We start from the raw sequence: 25086 nt of genomic DNA, 5'->3' as shown, positions 1-25086 counted from the left end.
ATATTTGATGATTGCTTTTTTATTTTGCAATTCACTTCGAAACAAGACCTCTTTCACCTTATCATTCATATTTTATCTTCTTTGGTAACTGCCCTTTTCCAGTTTAAGTGTACAGAAATATCGATGACCAGGAAATTCTCATTGGGGGAGTTTTGTTCCCTACAACAATCATTTGCAGCTTTTATAAAAGTAATCTAAATAATCAGACATTCCCGCTCCAGCCTGTTCATTGTGGTCAATCAACAACATTGTTTTTCAAAACCTGTTAAACACCTCTTGAAATAGCGTCAAACACCATCAACTGTTTTTTTCCAACTTTTTCATGAATGTTACATAATATAGTTAATGTCCCTCTTTCTAGACACCATCTATGCAGCACATGTCAACATATTGCTGTAACTATATCTGTCCTCTTTGATGTCTAAGTTGCGTAGACTGATTTATTTTCTGCCATAAAAATGCAATTCTCCATGTCATGTTTGTTTCATTTTATTTATTACTGCAAATCATACATGCAACAGACATAATTGTCACTTCAAACTGAAAAAAAAAGAAATAGGCCAACCCATTTTGAAAACTACCTTTCCCTGCATTCCCTGGGAGCTCCGATTTGACAACCAGCCAATCCGCGCCATGACAGTCCGGCACGTGACGTAGGGCAAGTTCCTGCTGTGGCTTGAGGGAAACAGATCCGATATTCAGCCACGGGAGAATCGCACTTTGCGGGTAAGTGAAGACATTTGGCCACAACGAGGCCACCTGAGTCCCTAATGAGTGTCCTTCGGAGGGGTTTGCCGGAGGTTCCTGAGCACTGTGGGTCAGAAACAGTCTGAATTTCGGACTGAACAAGCTATCGTAGCGTCTAGGCCTCCGCTATTTCCTGGTGCAACTCCACAGCTGTGTCTATTGGAATGGCTGAGTTGGGAAAGTTCAGTTTAGGGGGTTTTAGTGGAGCTTTGTTCTTCTCTACTCCGCTTTTTAACTGTTCAGTGTTTTCGAATTTAGCCACGAGCGCGTCCCGGTTCTGACGCCAACTGCGTACTAGATAGTGAAACACACAGAAAAGCCAACCTTCGGCTGTGTGTTCCTACCTAGAGCGGGGTGTCCACACCGCAAACTGCTCCGCTGCTGTCAGGTTAGTTAGCCTGTGGACAATGCTAGCTAGCCGCACAACCCTGAATTACTCTGTACCGCGCGCCTTTTAACAAAAACAAGTTCAACTCCTCGCTCTTTATTATCGCGATATTATCATTTTACCGCTTTGAGCTCACGGAGAAAATCAAGTATTTTGTAGATATAATCTGTGTTGTGTGCTTCGTTGCAATGGGATTTGTATCATCATTAGTCGCCCAGCTACTGAAGCACAGGTCACCAGGTCAGGAGCAGCTCCAGTGCTGAAGTGGGTTAAACAAATCCAGTATGGGGGCTCGTGTCAGTTTAATGGGGGTTATTCACATGACTGTGAATACATATGAACAGTCCTAGCTAGGCTTGAAAGGTGTTTGTGTTAGTGTGAGCATGCGCAGACTCAGCTGCTGGCTTGGCTTTTGTATAGGGGAGCCAGATCAATGCATCAGCAGCACGGCCAATGGTTTTGACAGTTTTGTGTGTGTATAATCAATCAGTATGGATCTACTGTATATGTGTCAATGTTCACGCCTGATTTAGTTTTAATCTTTTAACAAAAATATGTACTTGTTTAGTAATGTGTTTAAAGTTTAGTCATCTACAACTAAAGCCATTTTAGTGTCGTTTATTATTTGATGTGTAGTTACCATGGTTGGAGATGTTGATCTTGCCCTCTGGGTGGTCAGTAAATTAAGCGCTGTTTACTTTAGTGGTATTAATCATCACTTGTTTGCGGAGTGGTTGTTACATTATATTCCATTTATGTAGCTGATGCTTTTATTCAAAGCGACTATTACACTAAGCTGTGGATTCTGAAATCTAGCCACTCTAAACCATTGTTTGGCAGGTGAGTGAAGCAAATCTAGCAGCTACCTTCATATTTATCAGCGTGTGGCTGGTGCTTCCAAACCCTGCACCCAGTGCAGGCTGCGGAGGAGCGCTGTAGTGTGGGAGAACTCGGGTAGGTTGAAGGCTGACCGCCGGCCTGCTGCGTTCTGGAGGAGCTGCAGAGGTCGGATTGGCACATGTAGGCACAGCGTGTAGGCACGAGATCACAAGAGCCTAGACCAGGACCTGCCTTCAAGGTGAGGAATAGACCAGTTTGCCGGTTTGTCGCAGCAAAGGACAGCTGGTCTTCCAGGGTCACAACCGGGTTCCTTGCAGGCTAGGGCAGGGTTCTTAACGTGATGGAGAGGTTGTGGACCGGAGGGAGGAAGAACAGCTCAGTCTCGTCTTGGGTTGCAACGGTTCTGGAAATTTTCCAAGGGAAGTCGAGCTCATGTATTTTGGATATTTTGCTAAATTTTCAAATAACAATCACACCTTTTTTAAGTGTGAACCTATTTGGGGTGGAGATACATAAAAAAAAATGCAATACTAGGTCTCATAGCATGTTTTGGTCAAAAGTATGGCCATTTAACGCCAGTATTTCCTGTTGATTCCCATGGGAAGTTTCCTCCCTGATATCCTCAGAATTTTGCCACCCAAGGCTCGTCGAGGTTGAGCTTCAGGTGCTTCAGGTCTCTGCTGAGAGACCGGAGGAAAGACAGAATCAGTTGAGTGGTGGCTCAGAGCGCCTCACTTTCTTGGTTATTACAACAGCTCATAGATGGGACAGCAAACTGCTCAATTCAGTGTCTGCGTGGAGCGCTATGAGTTTTGGTGCCAAAGTCTTTGGTGCCTCACTTTAAGGAACATTAAAAATGTTTTTCTACAAAATCCCTTTAAGAGTCTCTTCATCAAAACGTGTGACTTGTTTCTTAACATGGGCTGCTGCACAATTACTGCCTTAATATCATGCAGTCTAAAATATTATCTGAATCAGAAAAGATTTGATCAAAGAATAAAAAATGTAATAATTTGACCACACACTAAAAACCAAAATAAAATTATAATTGATGGTTTCATGAAGGCGCCCCTCTAGCTCTGAAGTAATACTACGGAATACCAGAGTAATGTTTTTAACAGCACTCAGTGCTACAAACGGGGCCAGTGTTGATGTTCGATACCCAGCCCAGACCTAAGACACAGGAAGCTGTGCTACAGTGGTGATTCTTGTTTTCCACGAAACCTCAGTTTAACCAGACGTATCATTAGTTCGCTCTTCAAACTGCACCCTGCTGCCCTACAGGTTTTCACAGAATGAGGAAGCATTCGTTGCTTGTAGTTTCACACACTTAATGTGAGCTTTGATGCATCACTACAGCACAGACCAAATCATACAACGGGGAGAATAATGTTTCTTCTGTTCACAACCACAAACCTTTGTGAGGGTGGTTCTCCATTGTGAGCCACAAAACCAAAAGCATCCCCTCGTCTTAACTCTCTGAATCAATCGCACCGGATGAGTTTGTCTGGTTTTCTCTCTTTTATCTGGTTTTCTCTCTTTGGTGGCGATGGCAGATTTAACATCTCTTAATCACATGCCATGATTTCAAAATAGTTTCAGTTTCACTTCTCTCCCACTTTCTCTCTGTTAGAACTCACTCCCTCTGACTCACCAACATTGCACATACTCAGTTTCTCTCTCAAAGTTTACACAAGTTCATTGTGTAGCACTTTCTCTGAGCAGATAAGCTCATTTATGCTTTTGAATTGAATGAATGGACTTGTTTTTAACCTATATTTTTAAAATCTCGTAACTATATTTTGAACACATTTGTCGAAACCTTATGAAAATGTGATTTAACCTCAATATTGTGCTGACTGAAATATTTGAGGTATTCTAAATTCAGACAGTGTTTGTGTTTACCCAGTAAGAGTGACTCCTCAGCCTATTCAAACAGCTGTGCTGTGGATGTTAAAATCAGCTGTGGATTAAATATGTGAGCATTCGCTAAGCAGGGAGGGTCTAAAGAAAATATGCTGTCGAGTTGCGTTATGGGAAATGTAGGATCCTATGAATTTTGGAACTTGATCCGTAGGGACAACTAGGGTGTTTTCCACAGTAGGGAGGTAGACGTGCTGAGGCATGCCATGGACAGTGGAGCGTGTTTTTGTACTGCAGTGCGGTAAAGTAGTGCACCTTGATGATGTACTGGAGGTGTGCTATTCTAAAACCACAGTCAGAGCACTGCTCGGATCACTGTGGCTGTCACAGGTTGTACAACTCCTCCCTGCAATTTGTTTAAAAAAACAAAACAATCCACCAACCAAATAAGTCCATATATGGTTGGTTGGTCGGACCTGTTTTTATTGAAGAATAGCACCGTTAATGGGTGGGGCAGACCCATCAAGGGTTTGCCGAGGTCGGCCCAAGCAGGAACACAGCAGCTCTGTGAGACAGTAGTGGAAACGCATGTTATCACAGCTCGGGCATAGACTCGCCCTGGAAAAACCCAATAAAAGTTTGAAAAAATGGCATCTGCCGCTTCAGCCTTTCTTTTTAACTTCTGACTCTTGTGAGACCCCAAACTTAATGATAGAGGAGCTACACTGCTGGAGTTCCTCTTTAACGAGATAGTTTCCACGATATAAGCCACATGGCGAACTCATATTGTCTGTAGGGAATCAGAAAACAAATCAAGTATAAAACTTGATCTGTCGTCACTCTGGTATGAAACTCCTGTGATGTCGAGGAAATGACAAATACGAGACTTGTGATGTACTCTCATACATTCGAAGGCAACCAAGTTGTTACAATTCATTTTCATGAACTGAGAACACACTGAAAGGGTTACAGGTCAAAGACAAAAACACGGACGACTCCCAGACTGGACAACGCAGTGGTAGTGACCTGTCAACAATGTAGCCCTGCCCTAAAGCAGACCGTGCTTTATGGTCTATTGACTCTAAATGGACCATAATGTACTAAATGAACATCATGCTGTATTGAAGACTTGAAACTAGAGAGTGAGACCATGAACTCATGTTCACAATGTTTACTGAGGGAATAAATCAAGAGAGAAGTAGTCATTTTCTCATAGACTTCTATACAACCAGAGGAGTCGCCCCCTGATGGACATTGAATGCAGCTTTATGGCACCTCTGCATTGGCTTAAATTTGGTTGACTTCTGGAAGTGTAGCTCACCATATCTCCCGGTTCGATGTGAGCCAGCTTCATTGAACAATACATCTTGAGTCAAGTCTAAAGTTCGCCCGCTAACTTGCTGCTCTCACTTAATGACGCAGGTCTCCGGCCCTTTTAAAGATGAGTTTCCCCCCCAAGTACACTGAACACCTATTACTCACCTTACCTTTACACAAGTGTTGTGTGCACTGAGACGCGGTAACTCAATACAAGGAGAGGGCTAGTTCATTAATTATTGATAATGCATATGGTAGTAATGGCATTAGTGGGCTCATCGGTGCTCAGAGGGTTTTCAACCCGAGACATCGTGGTGATATTGATCACTCTTGTGAAAATATCTACTACATTTTATGTGATATGAATCATTTCTGTCGTATGCATTGAATGTGTTGTAACTCTGTTATGATGTTCATTCTGTACACATATCTATCACACTTCTGTCCATCCTGACAGAGGATCCTCCTCTGTTGCTCTCCCTAAGGTCTCTCCCTCTTTTCTCCCCGTTAAAGGGGTATTTGGGGGAGTTCTTCCTGTTTTGTTCCGAGGGTCCTGGGACAGGATGTCACATGTGTACAGATTGTAAAGCCCTCTGAGGCTAATTTGTGATTTTGGGCTATACAAAATAGATTGAATTAAATGTGATGTTGCTGGAATAATGAGCAAATTGATTTTACAATTATTAGTAGTTTGAGAACCCCTATTTTAGTGCATGTTGGCGCATGTAAGGCTCTGTTGTGTGGAGGAAATGCATATGATCTGAACTCTGTATGTGAGATTCTAACAGTGCTGACGGAGCTAACAGTGTTTAATGCAAGGGGAAGTGGAGGGTGGGCACTACACGTCGGTCAGCATTATCAGCTCTAACTGTATGACAACAGTATTTAATCATCATTTTGACAATCTATCCCTGACATCTATTAACGATATAAATATGTTGATAAGGCTTAATATAGTGCGCAACAAATTGCCCTAAAAAGGTACAGGCCGCTCACTGTATCAAGCTCTCTCACACATGATGCACCCATTGGCGCGCTTCCACACACACGCACACAGAGAAAGGAAGAGAACCTCCTCCTCTTTTCGAGGGTCAGTCGTCTCTCACACGTCACTCTGTCACCCAGCCAGTGAGAGAAACAGGTCTCAGATATACAGCTGCTAGGAGAAGGTTGCGTCTGAGTACAGCTAGCTGCTGTCCTTGCGTCTTATTGCACAGAGCATCCCGTTCCAGCCATCGAGCTTGAGCCCCCAGGAAACCTGTGCATTAAAACGGCAAAACAAGCTGTCAAATTCCAAACTAGAAAACAATGTTTACTTTTATTGTCCGTTACCCTGCAGTGCTAATACTGTCTAATGAGAGACGAGGACAGAAATCAGACTCCAAGGATTTTTCCTTTTTATGGAAACGGCTATAAAATGTGCAATAATCACAGTGGTAGCCCATAAAATACTAATGTGCTCATATGTGGGCTTATCAGATGAACACAGACTGTAGCCTATGCCAACAACATATGAAATAATATTACCTGGCTTACTTGAGACGGTCTGTCTATCGATGTGTTTCAGTACCTGGGACAGCGCGGTGTCTATAGGCCTACACATAACAAGCAATAACGCATCATGGTTAATGTTGATGCATGAGGAATAATGTGCCATTACTATTCTCCATTTCATGGGGATCTTGGGGTTATACATTTATTAAAAAAACAACAGCAAATTATTTGAACATTGATAACCATGTCCAAGCCTCAGGGTCAGCCAGGGATCAGGTCCTGGTCTCTGCACTCGTGCCACTACTGGATGGGGGGGGGGTATGTACCGAGCTAAAGAAATTATAATTATTGTCATTTCCTGCAAACATGTCCATGTAGCATTTGCTACCTAGCCATGAGGTAACGGTCACGCCCACCTCACAAGCATGTGACGCAGTCATCAGTGAATACGTTTACATGCACACTCGCATTCTACTTTGATACTGAATATATGACAACATTCAGAGTTTGATATGGTTCATGTAAACATCCGATTCCGTTTGGATATTCTGAATTTGGCCTTATTCTGCATGGAGCTTTAAACACTGAAAGGTTTCAACGAGAAGCACTCAGCCTAGTTATTAATATAAAAATGTATGATAATCAACATTATGAATGAAGTTTTGAACTATTCGGTACAGCCCTATGAGCCACACAACACTACACCAGCAGGCCTGATGAAGAGAAGGCAGTTAAAGGCTTTAATGAGCCAGTCAGTCAAGTCTTCTTTATGAAGAATTGAAATAGATATTCCTAACATACAATACAAACTGTCAGTGTTAATAACACAGTAAAGCTTAACACATATTTCCTTTGTGGTGCTTGTTATTAAAAATCAGATTTAAAAAGCCCAGTGCTCTCTGACTGTAACCGAACAGACGAAGAATTAACTCACCCAAATACCAACAGAATGGAAAATAATTACATTAATAAACAAAAATTCCAAATAAGGATGAAGAGCAGTGGTGTGAATTTAGTTGCTAAGCTGCTTAATTCCTCCGTGTGACATCTCGTCGGTTCAACATCTTAAAAAGGAGAAGTGGTGTGTTCACGGTGTCTCGTCTCAATGAATCTGACACTTCAACCGGTGACGCAAACTACTTCCACTGAAAATAAAGAAAGCACGATAACGTGTGAAACTGATGTCCTTTGAAATACACGTGTCCCTGCCTTTTCCGCTGTTGTTCAGTGTCTCTGCCTTCTTCCGTGTGTTTGTTTTAGACGTCCAGAGAGTCTCTGAAGATGGAGTTGTTAGCCGATGTGTCTTTGCTGCCAGGGGAGGAGAGAATCATAGGTGAGTGCACGAAGCTCCATCAGTCCCACCTCTCTGTCGGCTGAGCTGCTTCCAGCCCAACATGGTTCCTCCTTGGAGCCGTGTTGTTCAGTCAGTGTGTGAGCGCCGCACACAGAGGACGGGTCAGAGAGATGGGTAGTGTGTTTCCTATAGAGTGGTCTCGCTGACGTTACGAGGTCTGTCCGCCATGTTGGAGTACATACAGATCCTACATGGCAGCGAGTAAACAAGGAAGTGCGGCGAAAATACCATACTTTGAATCACTGGATAGTGCATCAAAGGTTCGCTACCTGGTCAAATTGAAGGTTATTGGTAACTTGGATCCCTATACGATGAGTGCAGATGGTTTCAGTGCCGATCCTACTTATCTTCCATCGGTAAACTACGCCAACATCTACACGTATCTCGTGAACACCCCCAGTCCTTACACAAAAGACGAGTTGGAGTGCTACAAAGGGCTCGACGCTTATAATCAGTTTGTCAGTGGATGGGTCCGATACGTCAAAGCAACGGTCGTCGACAATTCTCATCTCGTCATTGGAAGAGTAAATATATACAGATCTGGTCCGATATTTAGCAATATTCAATGTTTACTCAGCGCAAACAGACACGTGTGTTTGTTTACATTGTACATGCACGTCATTGTGTGCGTGTGTGACGATATATTATCAGGGGTGTGGATATCTAGAAAATGAATTTAAGATTCCCATGTTCTAGTGACTTACTTTTATAAATTATTTTACTTCTTTTTTTTTCAAAGCAGAGGCAGGACATTCCTTTATATCTCGAGAGATGCGTGACAGCCATTTCTCGCGACGTCGCTTGGATAGCTCCTTCGTGTCATTTCCTTGATGTGTAATGACCGCTGGCAAACGAAAGAATGATTTCTTGTCTCTATCAGCTCTGCTGCCACAACCAAAGACAGCACAAAAGTTCACCACCGATAGGTTATGCGACTCAGCCGTGCATGCCAGTGGCTTTGTGTGTACTCCAACATGGCCGACAGCTAAACTGTGACGTCACACGAGACCACTCTATATGACACAAGTTTCTGTGTTCTCCACCTGAATGTTAGTGAAGGTGCTGGTACTGTGATACTCGATCTTTGTTCACATGTTGCCCGATTGAAGATGTGGGCTCAACAGTCACCGACCTCCAGCTGCTTTCATCCATCTTATTTTCCTGCGACTGGGCATCGGATAGCCAGGAGCATGCTGGGTAGTGGAGTATCAGGTCCTAGCTGGGTTAGCTTAGCTTCCATCTCGGCTCCCCTCCCTCTCCACCCTGGGGCAGTGTGGTGGCGTTTGGTCCGGCTGGTTGGTCGGCCGTTGATTGTCCGCTGCACTTACTCCAATCCCCACGCTGCCTTTTCAGGTGTTGATGAATGTGTTCTATCATATGACATAAGTCATAAACACAGAAAAACAACAAATAAATACAAAAATGTAGCGAAATTCATGGAAGTTATCGTTGCCGTAGCAAAAATGTGTCTTGCCAGGACACCCAATAGTTCCATGTACAGCCTGTCAGTCAGTGAGCTTTAGAAGTGTTGGAAGGTGTGTTGAACTTTGGTTAGAGTCAAACTAGCTGTTTCCCCCCTGCTCCCAGTCTTTATGCTAAGCTAACCATGTCCTGTCTCCAGCTCTCTACGCTTCATCTATCTGCAAAAAAGTAAATGACTTCATTTCCATTTGTTGTAGTGATTGTCACCATGTGCCACGGTCTGACTACTTACTGAAGTGAGTACAGAAAAATGGCCAAAACCACTGTAAGACATCATTAAACACTGATGCATTTGAGACATTTCTTCTGTTTTTGTTTGTTTCCACTTCTAACCGCAGTCGTCTCTTGATGATCTTTCTCTGGACATTGCGGTCCAAGACGCCAGAGGACAGTTTAACCCGGCGCTGTTAGAAAGTCAGATCGGTTATTTATGGCTCGAGACGGTCAATATTCTCTGACTCTGACTGATTCAACCCAACAGTGATCTGTAATCAGTTGACATGTGATTTAGATGCCAGATGCGGAGTCTTCTTCGTCTCTTCTGGAACACTCATAAGTAGATGGTATTTATAGCCTACCTGCTGCACGGCTCTCGTCTCTTTTTCTGCTTCCTCTTCTCTGTGCGAGTTGTCGTCCCTTACGCTCCTCACTGCTCAGCAACAACATAAAGTGAAGCTTTCCCGAGCCAGTGAGGCCTGTGTGAGGTCCGACACGAGAGAAGGTGGGGGAGCAAAAACCACAAACGACGTCTGTTCATCTGTTTTCAGATAAAGACATCATCTACATCTGTCCATTCAACGGAGCTGTGAAAGGCAAAGTGTTGATCACCAACTACAGACTCCACTTCAAGAGCTCGGATGCTGTAAGTCCTGTTAAACCCAGTCAGAGCAAGGGTGTGTGTGTGAGTGATACAAAATAACCACAACCTTTCCATCCTCATAACACAGACGGAACAAAGTCTGTGTGAGGATTTCATGATCTCAGATAATAAACCTCCTTAAGTGGGCTCAGAAACCAAAGCAAAAGGACTGTTCAGAACCTGCCTAAGAATCATTACAGTGAGATTGAAAGTATGAAATGAAATCCAGTGATTGCAGTCTGTACACTCACGGGTACATTGCAAACAGGAACTGCTAATAGCTGATTCAGCATACTTTTTAACTGTCAATTTGCCAAAAGCTAAACGGTTCCAGGAAAAAGCCCACAGGACACAAAAGAGAATGTGTAGCTGACATTACTCTACATGTTGGCGTTTTCATTATCTGTCAGATTTCCTATGGGAGAAACTCCGATCCATTCAAATCACCCACCTCTCCCAGAGAAAGACCTTCCCTCTGACGGTACAAGTTCTAGTGAAACAGCAGACAGAGAGCAACATTAGCATTGTGTTTGTGTCACTTGATGATTCATCCAATAATCACTCTCCTGTTAGCTCTGTTCTGGGTCTCCACCATCTCCTGAGATCAATGTCTCTTCAGCTGCTAGATGCTCCGCTGTGTCTGTGTGCTGTTCAGGTAGTGAGGTAGTGAACAGTGTGATTCTCACAGCTCTGTCACTGACAACAGAGGAAATCAGAGCGGTGAGACCAAACCAAAACAGGAACGCTGTGGGCTGAAGGACAAAACTGTCATTAAAATGCATAGAAATGACATCCTTGTGTCACTCCATCTTAATTATTCATGGTATGAAAACGTTTATTTCAACTGTTGAAATGATAAAGCATGAGTGTGATTGGCTCAGTGTGCTTAAGGTGCCTGTTACCATAACCACTTTAGTTTATTGTCCCAGAAATAAATAAATGTTATTGTCGTTTCAAGACCATTTTGTGCCACACTGATGTAACGATAATGTTCTAGAATAATGATGCAAGTACACCCTGTCGAAAAACAATGAACTTTTAATCAGATGGATATCAGAATATATTGAAATTGGAATGTGAAAAAAAATATTCAAATATCTAAATAAATGAAATAAATCGCACAAGAAAAACAATAAATGACTTTCAGCTCTGTCAACAAAATGTCTTGTAATGGTATAAACCCCTGCTGTTGAAATAATGACGTTATGTAAAAAAATTATTTTGAACATTTCGTATGACTTTTGATCGTATTTTCTGCTGATAGTTGAGCACTTTAAGTGTGTGTGTATAGGGATTGTAATGACATGCTAACTCTCTTAGGATGTGGTGGTGACGCTGGACGTTCCCTTGGGTGCCATCAGTCGGGTGGAGAAGATGGGTGGGGCGTCAAGCAGAGGAGAAAACTCCTACGGCCTGGATATCACCTGCAAGGTGTGTGTTACTCACCCAGACTGATTGTGTGTGTCTGAGCTTTGTTTACATCAAACACACACAGCGGTCCATAGTGTGCTAGTGCTACCTTCAAACCCTTGTATGTCACTAGGGGCTCTTTTGGCTCTTTCACTTTTATTTTCTGATCATTTTGGCTGTGAGTTATTTATTTATTTTCAAATTATGTAACACTCTAACTGACGTACACCAGACTGTGGAATAGAACATTTTAATATACAGAAAAAAGAACAAGAAATGAATAAATATGTATTTTTAATTATATGTATTCATTTATACATTTATAAAAAAAATTAATGATGATTATTATTTATTTATCTTTTTATTTTAATTATGAAAACAACAGTGGTGTTATTAAAATGGTTGAACTTGTGAAAATGAATGAATATTTGTCAGTTAGGATGAGGGCTGCTGTTAGTGTGCTGATCCCCTCCTTCCTGTTCAGGACATGAGGAACGTGAGGTTCGCCTTGAAGCAGGAAGGTCACAGCAGAAGAGATATCTTCGAGCTCCTCTTCAAATACGCCTTCCCCCTCTCCCACGGTCAGGTAAGGACAGCTTCTCTCCTACCGCCAACTGATGGGCCTCTTTATTATCTGCCGGGACAGCGAGGAAATTATTTAATAGATGATGCAGACGGAGCCTCGCTTTATTTCTCAGATGGTTTTGATCCACATCATTTACAGCACAATGGACACACTATATCCTCCCCCTACTGCTTTTTATTAGTCCACTGAGTGTATTTGAAGCATTTCAATCTGCCCAGTATCGGCTTCCAGCCATCATTTAATGCCCAACACTCATGTTGACGCTACGATACGTGTCAGAGCTAGCCTTAGCGGGGCCTCTGTCTCCGCTATGAAGCAGCGGAGACGAAACAGGACGTTTGAAGACGTCAAATGTCTTCGGGCTGTTTTCAGATGTTGTACAGACTGAATGGAATAAAGTTTACTGATGAATTGATGATTAAGATAATCTGTAGTTGTCACACCAAACCGACAGAAGAAAGGTCAAATGAATCAAACTGATGGTCAGAACATGAACCTACAGACCTGTTCTGTTACTCAGCAGACTGCTGTGTCTCTCTGTTGAGGGGATCATTAACAGGAGAGATGCACTAAGACCAGTACAGATATCGGATGGTCGTCTGGTACTGACCCAAATAGCTGCAACGGGTATCTGTGACAATGTGTCGATCTGGTGTCGGATACCATTATTTTAATAAACAATTCAGTACATTTATATGCATTTATTTGACACAAAGTTAGGAGAGCAATGTTTGAGTCGAGCCTGGTCACACGTAAGAGAACGATCTCAGTCTCATACAGCTTATTCATTAGACTCTGGTGTTGGATTGGGATCGACGGGACGCTACTGGGGCGGGATAAGTTGGATCAGTGCATCCGTAGACCATTATTAAGAGAACACTGTCTCCACTGTAAACCGTGAAGTGACTTGTTGCTGGATGACAACTGTGGAAACGTGAGTGCGAGTTTGAGAGAGGACAGAAAGTGTAGCTTGATGTTATCTATGTCATGAAAAAACGAATTGTCGGGTTGTGACTCATTTTGAAAAAGACGGAGAGAAAAGGCGAGACGGATCGCCAGGCGAGCTGAGACAGCGCGGCGGTGCTGTGAATAAATAATAGCAGTAACTTCTGTAGATGAGGCCTGACCCCCAACGTGAGATTTCAGAACGAGATTTCTCCATGAGCGAGATTTTGGTTTGACACAATAACAAACAGAACGGAACAAGCAAAAGATAAAGGAAAAAGTTGTATTTCTCTGTAGGGTTCTTTCCATAATGTTGTCAGATTCTTACAATAACAGTCTGAGCCGGTCAGTGAAATGAAAAGTCTCCTTCTCTCCTCCATCCAGCTGCTCTTTGCATATGTGACTCAGGAGAAGTACGGGGAGAACGGCTGGGACATCTACAAACCCATGGAGGAGTTCAGGCGGCAGGTAAGGAGGGGCAGAAGCCCAGTACTGCTGTTTATTCACACCGATACGCTCATTGCTACAGCTGCACATACTGGACCTGGTGTAACTGTGCCAACAGAAGCACAAGTTACAGGAAAAGTTAGAATAATCCTGCACTACGAGCAGCAGTGGTTCAGTGAGTAACCGATGGTGCCGGGTGTCTCTTCCAGGGCTTACCTAACAACAAGTGGCGTATTACGTTCATCAATAAGAGCTACGAGCTGTGTGACACATACCCCACTTTGCTGGCCGTGCCCTTGAACAGCAACGACGAGGACCTCCGGAGAGTGGCTGCCTTCAGGTCCAGAGGACGCATACCGGTGAGCACAACACCGAGCTGTGTTCTACTGAACCATGTCACGCACGAGTTCACAGTCTTTACTCTATGGGGACATTTTATTAGCATTTACAAGGTTTTGGGGAAAGAGAAATATGATATTCAGGCTTTGGATACACAGACAGTATTGTTATATTGTATTGGCTGGCATAATATATCACAGAAATATTAGAATGCTAAAATGAGAATAGCCAATATACTGTAGAGCAGAAGTAGAACTGAGAAAGTTGAACTGTTCGTGGCATTTGTTGTATTTGCAGCACATCACAGTACGCGGTTTAAGCTAATCATGTGACGTTTTTATTTCTGAACTGTCCTTGAACTACTTTCATTTATTATGATCGTTGTTGACTTACCAGCCAAGGTAAACAAAAAAATGTAGCCGCTAACACTTATTGTTTTACCGTTGCAACACTGAGAGCCTATTTTATCTGCAGCGATACTGTGAGGCAGTACACAGCCAATCAGTTTAAAGGAGCTGTATTTAACATTCTGAACATTAAAATAGAAGCAAACAACTATTTGCCATGTTGTAGTAGTAGGAGATGAGAAAGCATCATGAATTAAGCAACATGTGCAGGTAGAGAAATGATCTGGTGTAGTTTGGGTCACCTGATCGGCTCTTCTGACCGGCCTCTAGAGAGACCACCGATCAAACCGTTGATAACGATCGGAGCACCTCTAGTTTTGCGTGGTTACCCTGATAGACGGTAGGGCTGGGCGGTATGCCGGTTCAACCGGTATACCGCAAAGAGCGATGCAGGATGAACAAAGACTGAACAATAAAAGGTATTTAGGTCAGACACATATGCAACGCTGATTACCGTAATATGTGTGGTATTTGTTAGAAATGTACGTTGTTACATAGGCGGTCTTCTTCTTCTTCGTCTTCTTCTTCGTCTTCTTCTAAAATACCGTGATATGCATTTTTGGTCATACCGCCCAGCCCTAATAGACAGTGAGTCCCCGTCCTGCAGCACTGACCGGTCTCTGTGCCTCAGGTTCTATCGTGGATCCACAGGGAGAACCAGGCGGTGATCGTCCGCTGCAGTCAGCCTCTGGTCGGCATGTCGGGGAAGAGGAACAAGGACGACGAGCGCTACCTGGACGTGATCAGGGAGGCCAACGACACCGCCAAGCTCACCATCTACGACGCTCGGCCCAGCGTCAACGCCGTGGCCAACAAGGTCAGAGGGGAGAGGACAGACTCTCGGGGGTTAAAGGGGTCAGACATGGGGGGGGGGGGTGTTGTTTAGTGAGACCAAACGGTATCTGAATAACATCATGTCAAAAGAAAAGACATTTCTAATCATTTCAAAGTTTGCGCCTTATTTGTTTCTAAAAAAAACAGAACCCCGGAAATAAAAACAAAGATATCACAAATGGCTAAAGAGGAAGAGTTGATGTAAAGAAAATGAGTGTGATGGAAACAGACGTGGTAAATAAATGATTAAGACGTACATGAAGCATGTGACTTAACTTGTAACTCAAACTGAAGAGACAAAGAATAGCAGCGGGAGAAAAGAGAGTATTGAGACTGTAACAGAAACGTTATTTTCCATCATGTTCACCTCACGGTCTTCTGTTGTTCAAGCATTGGCTTTCTCTTTTGAGTGCTTCATCTTGTTGCATCCTCCTCTTCTGCTATAGTCTATTGCTCCCCGTCTCGTAATGTTCACATAACAGCAGTAGATGCAAACGTGAGCAGAAATTGTATCTTCAGTACCACCATTGCCCAGAGGGGCCAATGAGGAAAAAAATATTCAAAAACGTTTTCTCACGTGTTCATGAGTTTCTTTTCTTTTTCATCTGTCGAAAAAAGTCACAAAGTCATAGTATAGTATGTCCAAAACATCATAAAGAACAGTGAATATAACAATAAATCTGGAACACAAAAGATTAAATAAACGCGTTGCTACCCCCAGGCCACAGGAGGAGGCTACGAGGGCGATGAGTACCAGAGCGCGGAGCTCGTCTTCCTGGACATCCAGAACATCCACGTCATGAGGGAATCCCTGAAGAAACTCAAAGACATCGTCTACCCCAACGTGGAGGAATCTCACTGGCTGTCCAGCCTCGAGTCGACACACTGGCTGGAACACGTGAAGGTGAGGGGGGGGGGGGGAGAATCTGAATGTCATCATTTCATCTGGGTTTTTTTGTGACTCGTGGTCTAAAGAGCATCTGCGTGTTTGTGTGTGTGCAGCTGGTGCTGTCGGGAGCCATTCAGGTAGCAGACAAGGTCTCCAGCGGGAACTCGGTGGTGGTGCACTGCAGCGACGGCTGGGACCGGACCGCTCAGCTCACCTCTCTGGCCATGCTGATGCTGGACAGCCACTACCGCACGCTCCGAGGGTTCCAGGTCAGTAAACATCATGAAGCGCTGGCTCATCAGAAAACGCCTGTGAGCGCACAGTGAGCTTTAATAACACCGCCGTGGTGGGTTTTTACTGTGCTTACGCGTAATTGGACGTCAGCTGTGGGGAAATGAATGGACAGAAAGTGACGGGTGTCTTTTCAGGTGCTGATTGAGAAGGAGTGGATCAGCTTTGGGCACAAGTTTGCCTCGGTAAGTAACTTTTAAAATGAAGTATTTTTTTTTATGTGAATCCACTTTCAGATAATTTGAAAGCAACATTCAAACAGTTCAGTTTGACATTTATAAAGGAAATGGCTCAGGTGACTGCTAGAAACAGTTCCGTGTGTGTGCGTGCGTGTGTGTGTATAGAGGATAGGCCACGGCGACAAGAACCACGCCGATCAGGACAGATCGCCCATCTTCCTTCAGTTCATCGACTGCGTGTGGCAGATGACTAAACAGGTATGTTTAACACATGTGAGTCAGCCAGCTGCACTCAAGTGGGGCTGGGAAACTCCACGGCATTTTCTTTTTTCACATCTATTGCTTGAGGCAGCAGCTCAGGCTTAATTAAACCCTGTGTCCTAAACAAGCCTCCTGAAAAGACAATTTAAATCATATAAGCACAGCAACCAGTGCAAAGCAGAAGGTCGACTGTGTTTGAGTGGAAAACGTAGTCACGTTTCCTCTGAAGGTGTTACTGTAGTGAGCGTAAACGTAGCGCTTCGTTTGGTGTCATCTGTCATGTTGATGTCTTGCTTCTTTCCTTCAATAATGACTATTTGACAGACAAAAATATATATATATATTTATTATAATAACACAAGGATTGCATTATTATAAATGATGTCCCCACAGTGTTGCATGCCAGGGGGGAGAATACTGTTTCTATATTTGTTTTATAATAGCATGAGTTAACCTGAACCACAACGGTCCAACTGGCCTCTAAACATTGAGTCAGTCTGTTTTTATTTGGGCTCTCCACAGTCTACATAGTGGTTAGATTTAAGGGCTTTAAACTGGGAATTTTCCATCCAATAGGCCTTTTTCACAGCAGCCATTTTGACATATAATTGCAGGGTAAACACAGGTGTGATTAATTAAAAGGGGGCGGTCAACAACCTCCAGTACTGCCGAGTGAAGCCAATGTGGAATATCTTAAAACTTGCATTCTCTCTAAAGTCCTCTGGTTGTATAGAAGTCTATGAGAAAATGACTCTACTTCTCTCTTGATTTATTACCTCAGTAAACATGAGTTTATGTCTCAATCTCTAGTTCCAAGTCTTCTTCAATACAGCATGATGTTCATTTAGTACATTATGCTCCATTTAGAGTCAAATAGACCATAAAGCAGGGGATGCTTTAGGGCGGGCTTACTGTGATTGACAGCAAACAAAACCACAGTCTCCAATCCACAACTGCAGCATCACAGAAGAAGCACGCTACCAAAGAAGACTAACCAAAGGTGTGCGAGTCAAGAGCACATTGTAGCGTTCCGTTCTCCACCGTGGCACAATCAAACAGGAATGGCTGCTGCACATTCAATAGAACTGACCATCATAACTTTTCGCAACCTCGCCTGTGTTTACCTATCACACGTCAAAATGTTGACCCAAACTTTTGAATGGCAGTGTTTATTATATGCGACACACGGCATTATGGCTTTTATCGGCAACCGAAAGTCCCAGAAACTAAAAAAGCTGCAGGAAAAAAATGAGCCCTGTGAAATACGAACGTTTTGGATTGTAGATTTATTCACTTAACTTAAAACCTACATATTTATGTTTGACGCAGAATTCTTAACTTTGCTCCTCTTCTCCTCTCAGTTTCCTACAGCCTTCGAGTTCAATGAGCGCCTCCTGCTGACGATCCTGGACCACCTCTACAGCTGCTGCTTCGGGACCTTCCTCTACAACTGCGAGAGTGCACGAGACCAGCACGTAAGACGGGCAGACGGTCGCCCTCAAAATACTCTGACTTTTCCTTTTGTAGCGTCTCACGACTCCGCCCCCTTTCTGTTGCACAGGAGGTGAGGTCGAAGACGGTGTCCCTGTGGTCTCTGGTCAACAGCAGGAAGGAGATGTATTTGAACCCCTTCTACACCCCCGAGTCCGGCAGGGTCCTGTACCCCGTCGCCAGCATGCGCCACCTAGAGCTGTGGGTGATGTACTACATCCGCTGGAACCCGCGCATACGACAACAGGTAGGACCTCCGGAGAGTCTGTTAATATAGAAGCTTAACAGTGTGGACCAGTCGCTTAGTAGGAATGTGGTTTTCCTTCATATCTGGCAGCGATTACCTCTTTGTGAAACTGATTTGGCAAACTAAGAACATGTGGTAAGCTGCCAGACAACTTTCTCATTTTGAAAAATGAGTTCCAATCATTTCAATGTAAAGGCATTTCAGATGGCTTCCTAAATTATTCACGCAGCCAGAATAGAAGTATGTCAGTCTCCACTCAAGTATTGGGGCCACTGCAAGAGCGCTTTCCAGAATAAAGTTGTAATATTTTAGACAAAGTTGAAATGGCGTCGGAATATATTATGTTTCTATATTTATATTTATAGACATGAACTCTCCAGAAATCTACACTTGAGACGTTTAGATTGAGTTTAGATTGTGTGTGTTGCAGCAGCAGAGTCCGGTGGAGCAGCGCTACAAGGAGCTGCTGGCCCTCAGAGACGAGTACTTGAAGAAGCTGGAGGAGCTGCAGCTGTCCGACTCCCCCTCCTCCCGTCTGGCGAACATCCCCACGCCCAACACCTCCTCCACCACCACGCCGCCTCCGCAATACACACAGCTACACACTCCCCTCTGAGGGCTGGTCTCACACACACACACACGGATATACCTGTCGACTTGCACTTAATGTTCCTCTTCACTCTGATTTCTGTCAGCGTCTCACACACACAGGGAATGAATTAGTGTTGTGCAGTCCTAACTGTTGATAACAAAGAATGCTAATACGATTTTAGATTTGATGGGTAGTTCTAACATCATAGTGGTGATGGCGATTTATGCAATATGTCACAGTACAGCCTTGTCACAAGACTTTTCTACAGACGCGCACACACACACCGTACAGGAAAGCCTTAAAGACATTCAGTGGCTTTCAGTCAAAGGGCTGGAACACACAGGACACACAGCGGGTGTGTGTGGGTGTTCACATGTGCGTCGTCGCACTCTTGATTTGTACGGAAGCCCGGAGAGGCAAGATCATTCTGGTGATCCATTTTCCTAATATGATCAAAATTAGTTTTCTCTGCTGTGTTTATGACTTCAGAGCAGGTGGAACAAATGTTTTGCTCGGTTCATTTTTTGTTTTTTAGGATAAAGTTCCTTTTTTCATCTGTGAAGACGTTTTGGGATTTTTGTACATTTCATGTGTCGTGTACATTTTTATATTCGCATAATTTGCGAACACACAATATATGTACTTTGTGTTGGAGACATTAAAACTCACCTTAAAGAAAACACAAATTCTTTAAGTCCTATTCAGAATGCGTGGTGCACATCTGCCTCTTGTGGCCAAGATGAGTTTTACAACAAACATGAAAACGATCTTCTCGGCTGTTCTCACAGAGGAAAAAAGCAACTTAGAAGAACCACCTGCTTCCACTTTTTTTTTTGCTAAGCTAGGCTAACCCCCATGGAGCGATCTCTGCACTTCAGACTGATGTTAATATTCTAACGAGTACATTTTTGACATTGGAAAGAAATATAAACTCGAACTGCTTGCTAGCTTTTTCACGAGCATTCTGCAGCTTTTAACTGCAGAGTTAAGCAAACATAAAAACAGGGTGTTAAAATTGAATGTCATGACAACAATGGGGACAATACATTTCCTTGGAAACGCAACACATTTCATAGTTGGACAGGAGAACGTGGCTTGGTGACACTCCTGCCTTTGTCCTGCGTCACACAATGCTAATCCAGATGTTGTACTCTAACTCTGACTTGTCACACTGACCGAGTGTCGCCCTTTCCCTCGAGGGATCGATGGGAGCCGCTGCAGACCTCATGCAGCGGAGTCAGAGGCTTAGAGCGCCTAAGTGTGTGTATATATCGAGTGTGTCCGATTTTGGATGGATTGATGTGGATTTTGTTGCTTACCACCCGAGGATGAAAAAAAAAGGGCCGTCCCGGTTTCGGGTGTTTTGCAGCCGCTATCAGCTAAGCTCACTTAAGCAGTATTCCCCAGCACTCCCTAAGCTATGGCGCCGAGAGCGAACGGACCTCTAGCCGACTGGCAGAGTTTGGTTGGAATGAATCAGTGATTTACCTTCATGAATGCAGCTTTGATGTGGTTTGCAATATATTTTCAGGTGCTCAAGATAGTCCAGGGACATGAAGTGGTGCTGGCCTCTGATCCTGGGTCCTGTCTTGTGCTTCTATGTTGTCACTGAACACAGTCACCTGGACATGATGGCCTTACCATGCCAAGATGTTTGGAACCAGCACACGGGTTTAGGGCCAGTGAGCAAATATGACCCAGTTAGCTCTCACTCGCCCTTCAATCGACTTTTTGTAAACTGGACAGTTTCTACAATTCTGACTTTAAAAAGTACTCATTTTTCGTCTCCCAGTGACAAATTTGACTTATCTCATGATTATAACTTAATATCTCTATTTGTTCATTTTACTTTCCCCCTGACTCGAATGGTAAATTCCCAGATAAGAACACACGGAGACCAACCAGTCCAAGAAGCACATTCTTCAGTAGTTTGTCTCTTTGAGTTTTGGTGCTGTCGTGGAGCTGGTGTCCACTGAGCAGTGTGCAGAGTCAAACTCAGGATGTCACATGGAGTGTGTGTGTGTGTGTTTAGGGTGAAAAGGAATGTTGGGGAAAAGAATCGAGTTGCCTGACATGAGGATTTTGCTGCTAACTCCAAGGGCTCCCATTTTGGTTGGTTTGAAAACGGTTGCGACAAACTGGCTTTCATCACAAATGGATGTACTGTATCGCTCAGTCTGTCACGATGATAAGACTGTTAATTACAATCGCTTTGTAGTTTTAAGCTTTCTGCTCTCGGCCTCTGGTACTTAGTTCTAACATTTAATAAACTAGAAGGACACGCAGAGATCTGCCAGGGCCCTTTCTATTCGTGAAAGATAATGTTTGCATCTGACTGTTGATTCGGATTCGCTCCAAATTTCCGTGGGCTCTTCAGTGGCCCATGCTACCACTGTCCACCAAGTTTCATGAGGATTTGGCCAGTAGTTTTTACATAATCCTGCTGACAAACGAACTAAAAGACCAAACTAAAAACATAACCTCCTCAGACTGGGGCTGGATTAAATTGAGGATTCGAGTGTGATACTTTGTGTTGCCAGCACATCATAATCCCTCTGAGAGAAATTGAATAACTTGTCAAATGCTGAAGTGTTGTTTTGTCAATGCCGGCTCCAGACCCAAGAGAAACTGCTCCCAATATTGTGATCAAATAAAAACAGGTCGATAAATCTGGAAGTGTGCTTGGACCGCCACTGTAGATCACGTCCACCTGACACTACAGTTTCAACATTTCACAAAAACCTCCTTCACAAATGAATACTAGGCTATAATACCCCAGAGGTTCTGACTGAATGGGTCAAGGCACGTCCGCCGAGCCTTCTCTTGAACACGAGTCGGATGCTGGTAATTGGATGTTTTTTTCTACCAAACGCTCTTTTGGAGCTGCAGTCACCTCCACTTTGTATGACGTAGTCGAGGGGGACTTGGCCTCCGCAACCCTTTCTACTTTTCCTCCCACTTTACGTCTCTACAGCATCCTAAATTCTGAGTTAAGGAGGCTCGATGTATTGTGTGTACAGTTAGACAGGGTTCAATTGTGAATGAGGTGCAATAAGTCATACGGTAAGTCATTAGGTCATGTCCAGATTCGTGCCTTGATTCTTGTGAGAATCGCCTTCACCTCTTCAGAGAAACGTGCTCTAGCTGTCCCGGGTCATGTTTGAGATTGACGGCTCTGTGGTTCCAAAGGAACAACGCCTTGTATCCTCTGATTTGGATAAGACTGATGAATGCTTCATTAGCGTGTTTCAAACAGAGATGCAGAAGGTCCGGGGCACATTAAGCCGAGCTAGAATGATCAGATACATTCCCTGACCATTCTAGGACCCGCATGGTTCTCTGTTGAGTTTCAGAACCTCAACCGTGAGTGCGGAGAACATTTGTATACTCTGGGAAAACTCGAAATTGTATCCATTTTACCTTCGCAAGCAGAAGTATCTCTGCAAGAAGTTTAGCTAGTTCTTTTTTGGGAATATACCCAACCCTTATTTAATCCTTCCAGACCCTCCGGACAATGTAATTCAGAGGATTGGCCAGCAGATGTCCCCAAAGCCTTCAGTAGGACAGAACACGGTCAGAATGAACTGAGCTGCTGCAGTTTCTTTGATTTTCAGGAGCAATAGTACTTTGGCCACCTGCAACGATGTCAAATCTCAAACATGACTCTTCTCTGTTTTGGGATGGATCAGTACGGGCAGATTAGAGAGGGAAACCTGAGTCCCATGTTCAGAGGTGATTTAACACAGGTTCTACCAAATGGATACTTTAGAACAGTCTGATCTCATGATGGTCTGTAGGTGGAACAATGGAGACAAATAAGAAGTGACAGCAACATAAAAAAGTGCATTGGTGTGGTGGCTGTGTTTTTAGGGAAAAACAGAAAAATCTATTTTTATTATTTTTTACTTCGTACAAGAACCATGATGTAATTACCTCAATCAAAACCTATTTTACTGTCTAAAGTTCTATTGTTGTACAAAATACAATTATTTTATGTAGTGTAAAATCTTAGTTTTATATAAAAAATGGAAAGTAATGTTGGTCCAGAAATTGTTGGTATAAATTGTGGATTTCTGCTCCGTTTAACGTTTTTGTTTAGTTTTATTTTGAGGACATTTCTGTGGTTTGTGCTCGCTGACCCAGGAGCAGAAGACAGAAGCTTGTGGATCCTGTTCTCCTGGCACAAACCTCCACGGCTCCCTCTCACCTCTCTGGTGAAGCTCCAGCTTTGGGATTCACTCTGGCTCTGCGGCGATGAACCCCGAGAAGCACTCTGTCACCGTTCATTTCAAATGTACTCTTTCATTAACGTAGGGGGTTGTAGTTTGAGGGGTTTCGTGTCATAATATAGCCGGCTTTTTTAATAAATACACATGAAATGTGTCACAGGATCTTTTTATCATCAACAAGGGAAGGCGAGAATCTGAATGCATTTCAAATGTATTTCTTTTAATCATGTTATATCCTCTCCAGTTTGTTGGATGGGTCCTGTTATGTAAATATTACTGATTAAATTAATTTAAGAATTTCTGACTCCTTGCATGTGTTATTTTTTATTCATCTTTCTTTTCAAGGTATTTCTTGCTTCCACGACACATTACACCATCACTAGACAGGCTTAAAAGTGTATGCACGATGCGTTCAGGGGAGAAAGTTATCTAAATAATGGGGTGCTCTTATTTTGAAATGTAAGCAATGTTGATGGTTGAAACTGATCAGCATTCAGTTCCCAATCAATTTATTTTATAGATGTCCTTTTAGTTCTCTGACTTAATTGTGTCCTTGTTCATTTGCGTTGTTTTTTTTACTCTTTTAAATGTTTATTTTATAAAGCAGGTACTGGTGATCTTGTCTAACTGGGAGCAGTTCAACATCTGGTGGAGAGCCTGAACCCAGAAGAGTGGAGGCACATTCATTGTGATATTGAGTTTTTTTAGGCCCCTCATTTTATTTAATTTCCTTAAAGCAGCACCCCGCATCTTGTTGTACTACACAGAGTAGAGGCTACGTCATTCCTCTTTATGGTGCAGTATGGGTTGGATCCACAGTGACATTTTCAACTTTTTCTAGAAGGACGTGACTCCAAGAGTGTTCTATAGTTTCACAGCTGTCCAAACTTACCTCTGACAACAAGACAAACCACATGACACAGTGCAGCTGAACATGTCCTCACTTTTAGGAAACTATATAAACCACACATTTGACTTTTACAGTGCTTGTTGCATTTCTTTATTTAAGAAAACAAAAGTACATTAACTATATGTACTAGCAAAACTGTTTGTACCAAGGGTACATATACATAGTAAAGAAAATACATTAATATATATATATATAAATAATATATATAATATAATAAAAAAAATATATGTGTATATATTTATATTTTTTTATTTAACCTTTATTTAACCAGGTGAGTCCCATTGAGATTAACAATCTCTTTTTCAAGGGTGACCTGGCCAAGACAGGTCACTCTTGAAAAAGTGTATGTATGTACACACGAGTAATACAAATTCTAAATAGAAGGATCTGTTTATGTGTTGAATGTATCAAACACAGACTTGTTATTCTTAATGTTTCTTATTGTGTTGCCATATTGATGCAGTTCTTGATACAAATTAAAATAAAAATGATAAACAAATTTTCCCTAAAATGAACTGTTGGAAAATATATATATTTTTTCCTTCTAATTACCTTGAAAACATGTATAAAAAAATAGTTTTCAATTCAATTGTAATCGTTTGCCCAGTTGTTGAACATCCACCCAAAATACTTGGCCTCGTGTCATCCTCGCATGTCTGGCGTGTTGTAGAGAGGCGGAGCTTCA

At 42.9% G+C, this 25086-nt stretch overlaps 1 protein-coding gene across 2 annotated transcripts; it reads left to right on the top strand.

The window, feature by feature from the left end:
- The first annotated feature begins 665 nt into the window (after positions 1-665).
- On the top strand, positions 666-23782 carry mtm1 (myotubularin 1). 2 transcript variants are annotated; one of them, XM_079295682.1, is made up of 15 exons: positions 666-726; positions 7910-7982; positions 10253-10347; positions 11665-11775; positions 12239-12340; positions 13670-13753; positions 13942-14091; positions 15110-15295; positions 16034-16216; positions 16315-16470; positions 16630-16677; positions 16837-16929; positions 18294-18407; positions 18494-18670; positions 19104-23782. In XM_079295682.1, the coding sequence occupies exons 2-15, from the start codon at positions 7931-7933 to the stop codon at positions 19284-19286; spliced, it is 1734 nt and encodes a 577-aa protein (XP_079151808.1). In that variant the 5' UTR covers positions 666-726; positions 7910-7930; the 3' UTR covers positions 19287-23782. The 2 variants fall into 2 exon arrangements, with proteins under 2 accessions (XP_079151808.1, XP_079151807.1); XM_079295681.1 differs by having other exon boundaries at positions 19101-23782.
- The last annotated feature ends 1304 nt before the right edge of the window (positions 23783-25086 follow it).

Source organism: Melanostigma gelatinosum (genome assembly GCF_949748355.1).
Source record: "Melanostigma gelatinosum genome assembly, chromosome: 23".
Taxonomy (NCBI): domain Eukaryota; kingdom Metazoa; phylum Chordata; class Actinopteri; order Perciformes; family Zoarcidae; genus Melanostigma; species Melanostigma gelatinosum.
Note: the sequence above shows the minus strand (reverse complement) of the source record. Positions and strands in the feature narration are given on the sequence as shown.

Coding starts and splice junctions, on each gene's coding strand:
- mtm1 (XM_079295681.1), top strand. CDS start 7,931: ATGGAGTTGTTAGCCGATGTGTCTTTGCTGCCAGGGGAGGAGAGAATC. Junction 14,092..15,109: donor GGTCCAGAGGACGCATACCG/GTGAGCACAACA, acceptor TCTGTGCCTCAG/GTTCTATCGTGGATCCACAG. Junction 18,408..18,493: donor AGAGTGCACGAGACCAGCAC/GTAAGACGGGCA, acceptor TCTGTTGCACAG/GAGGTGAGGTCGAAGACGGT.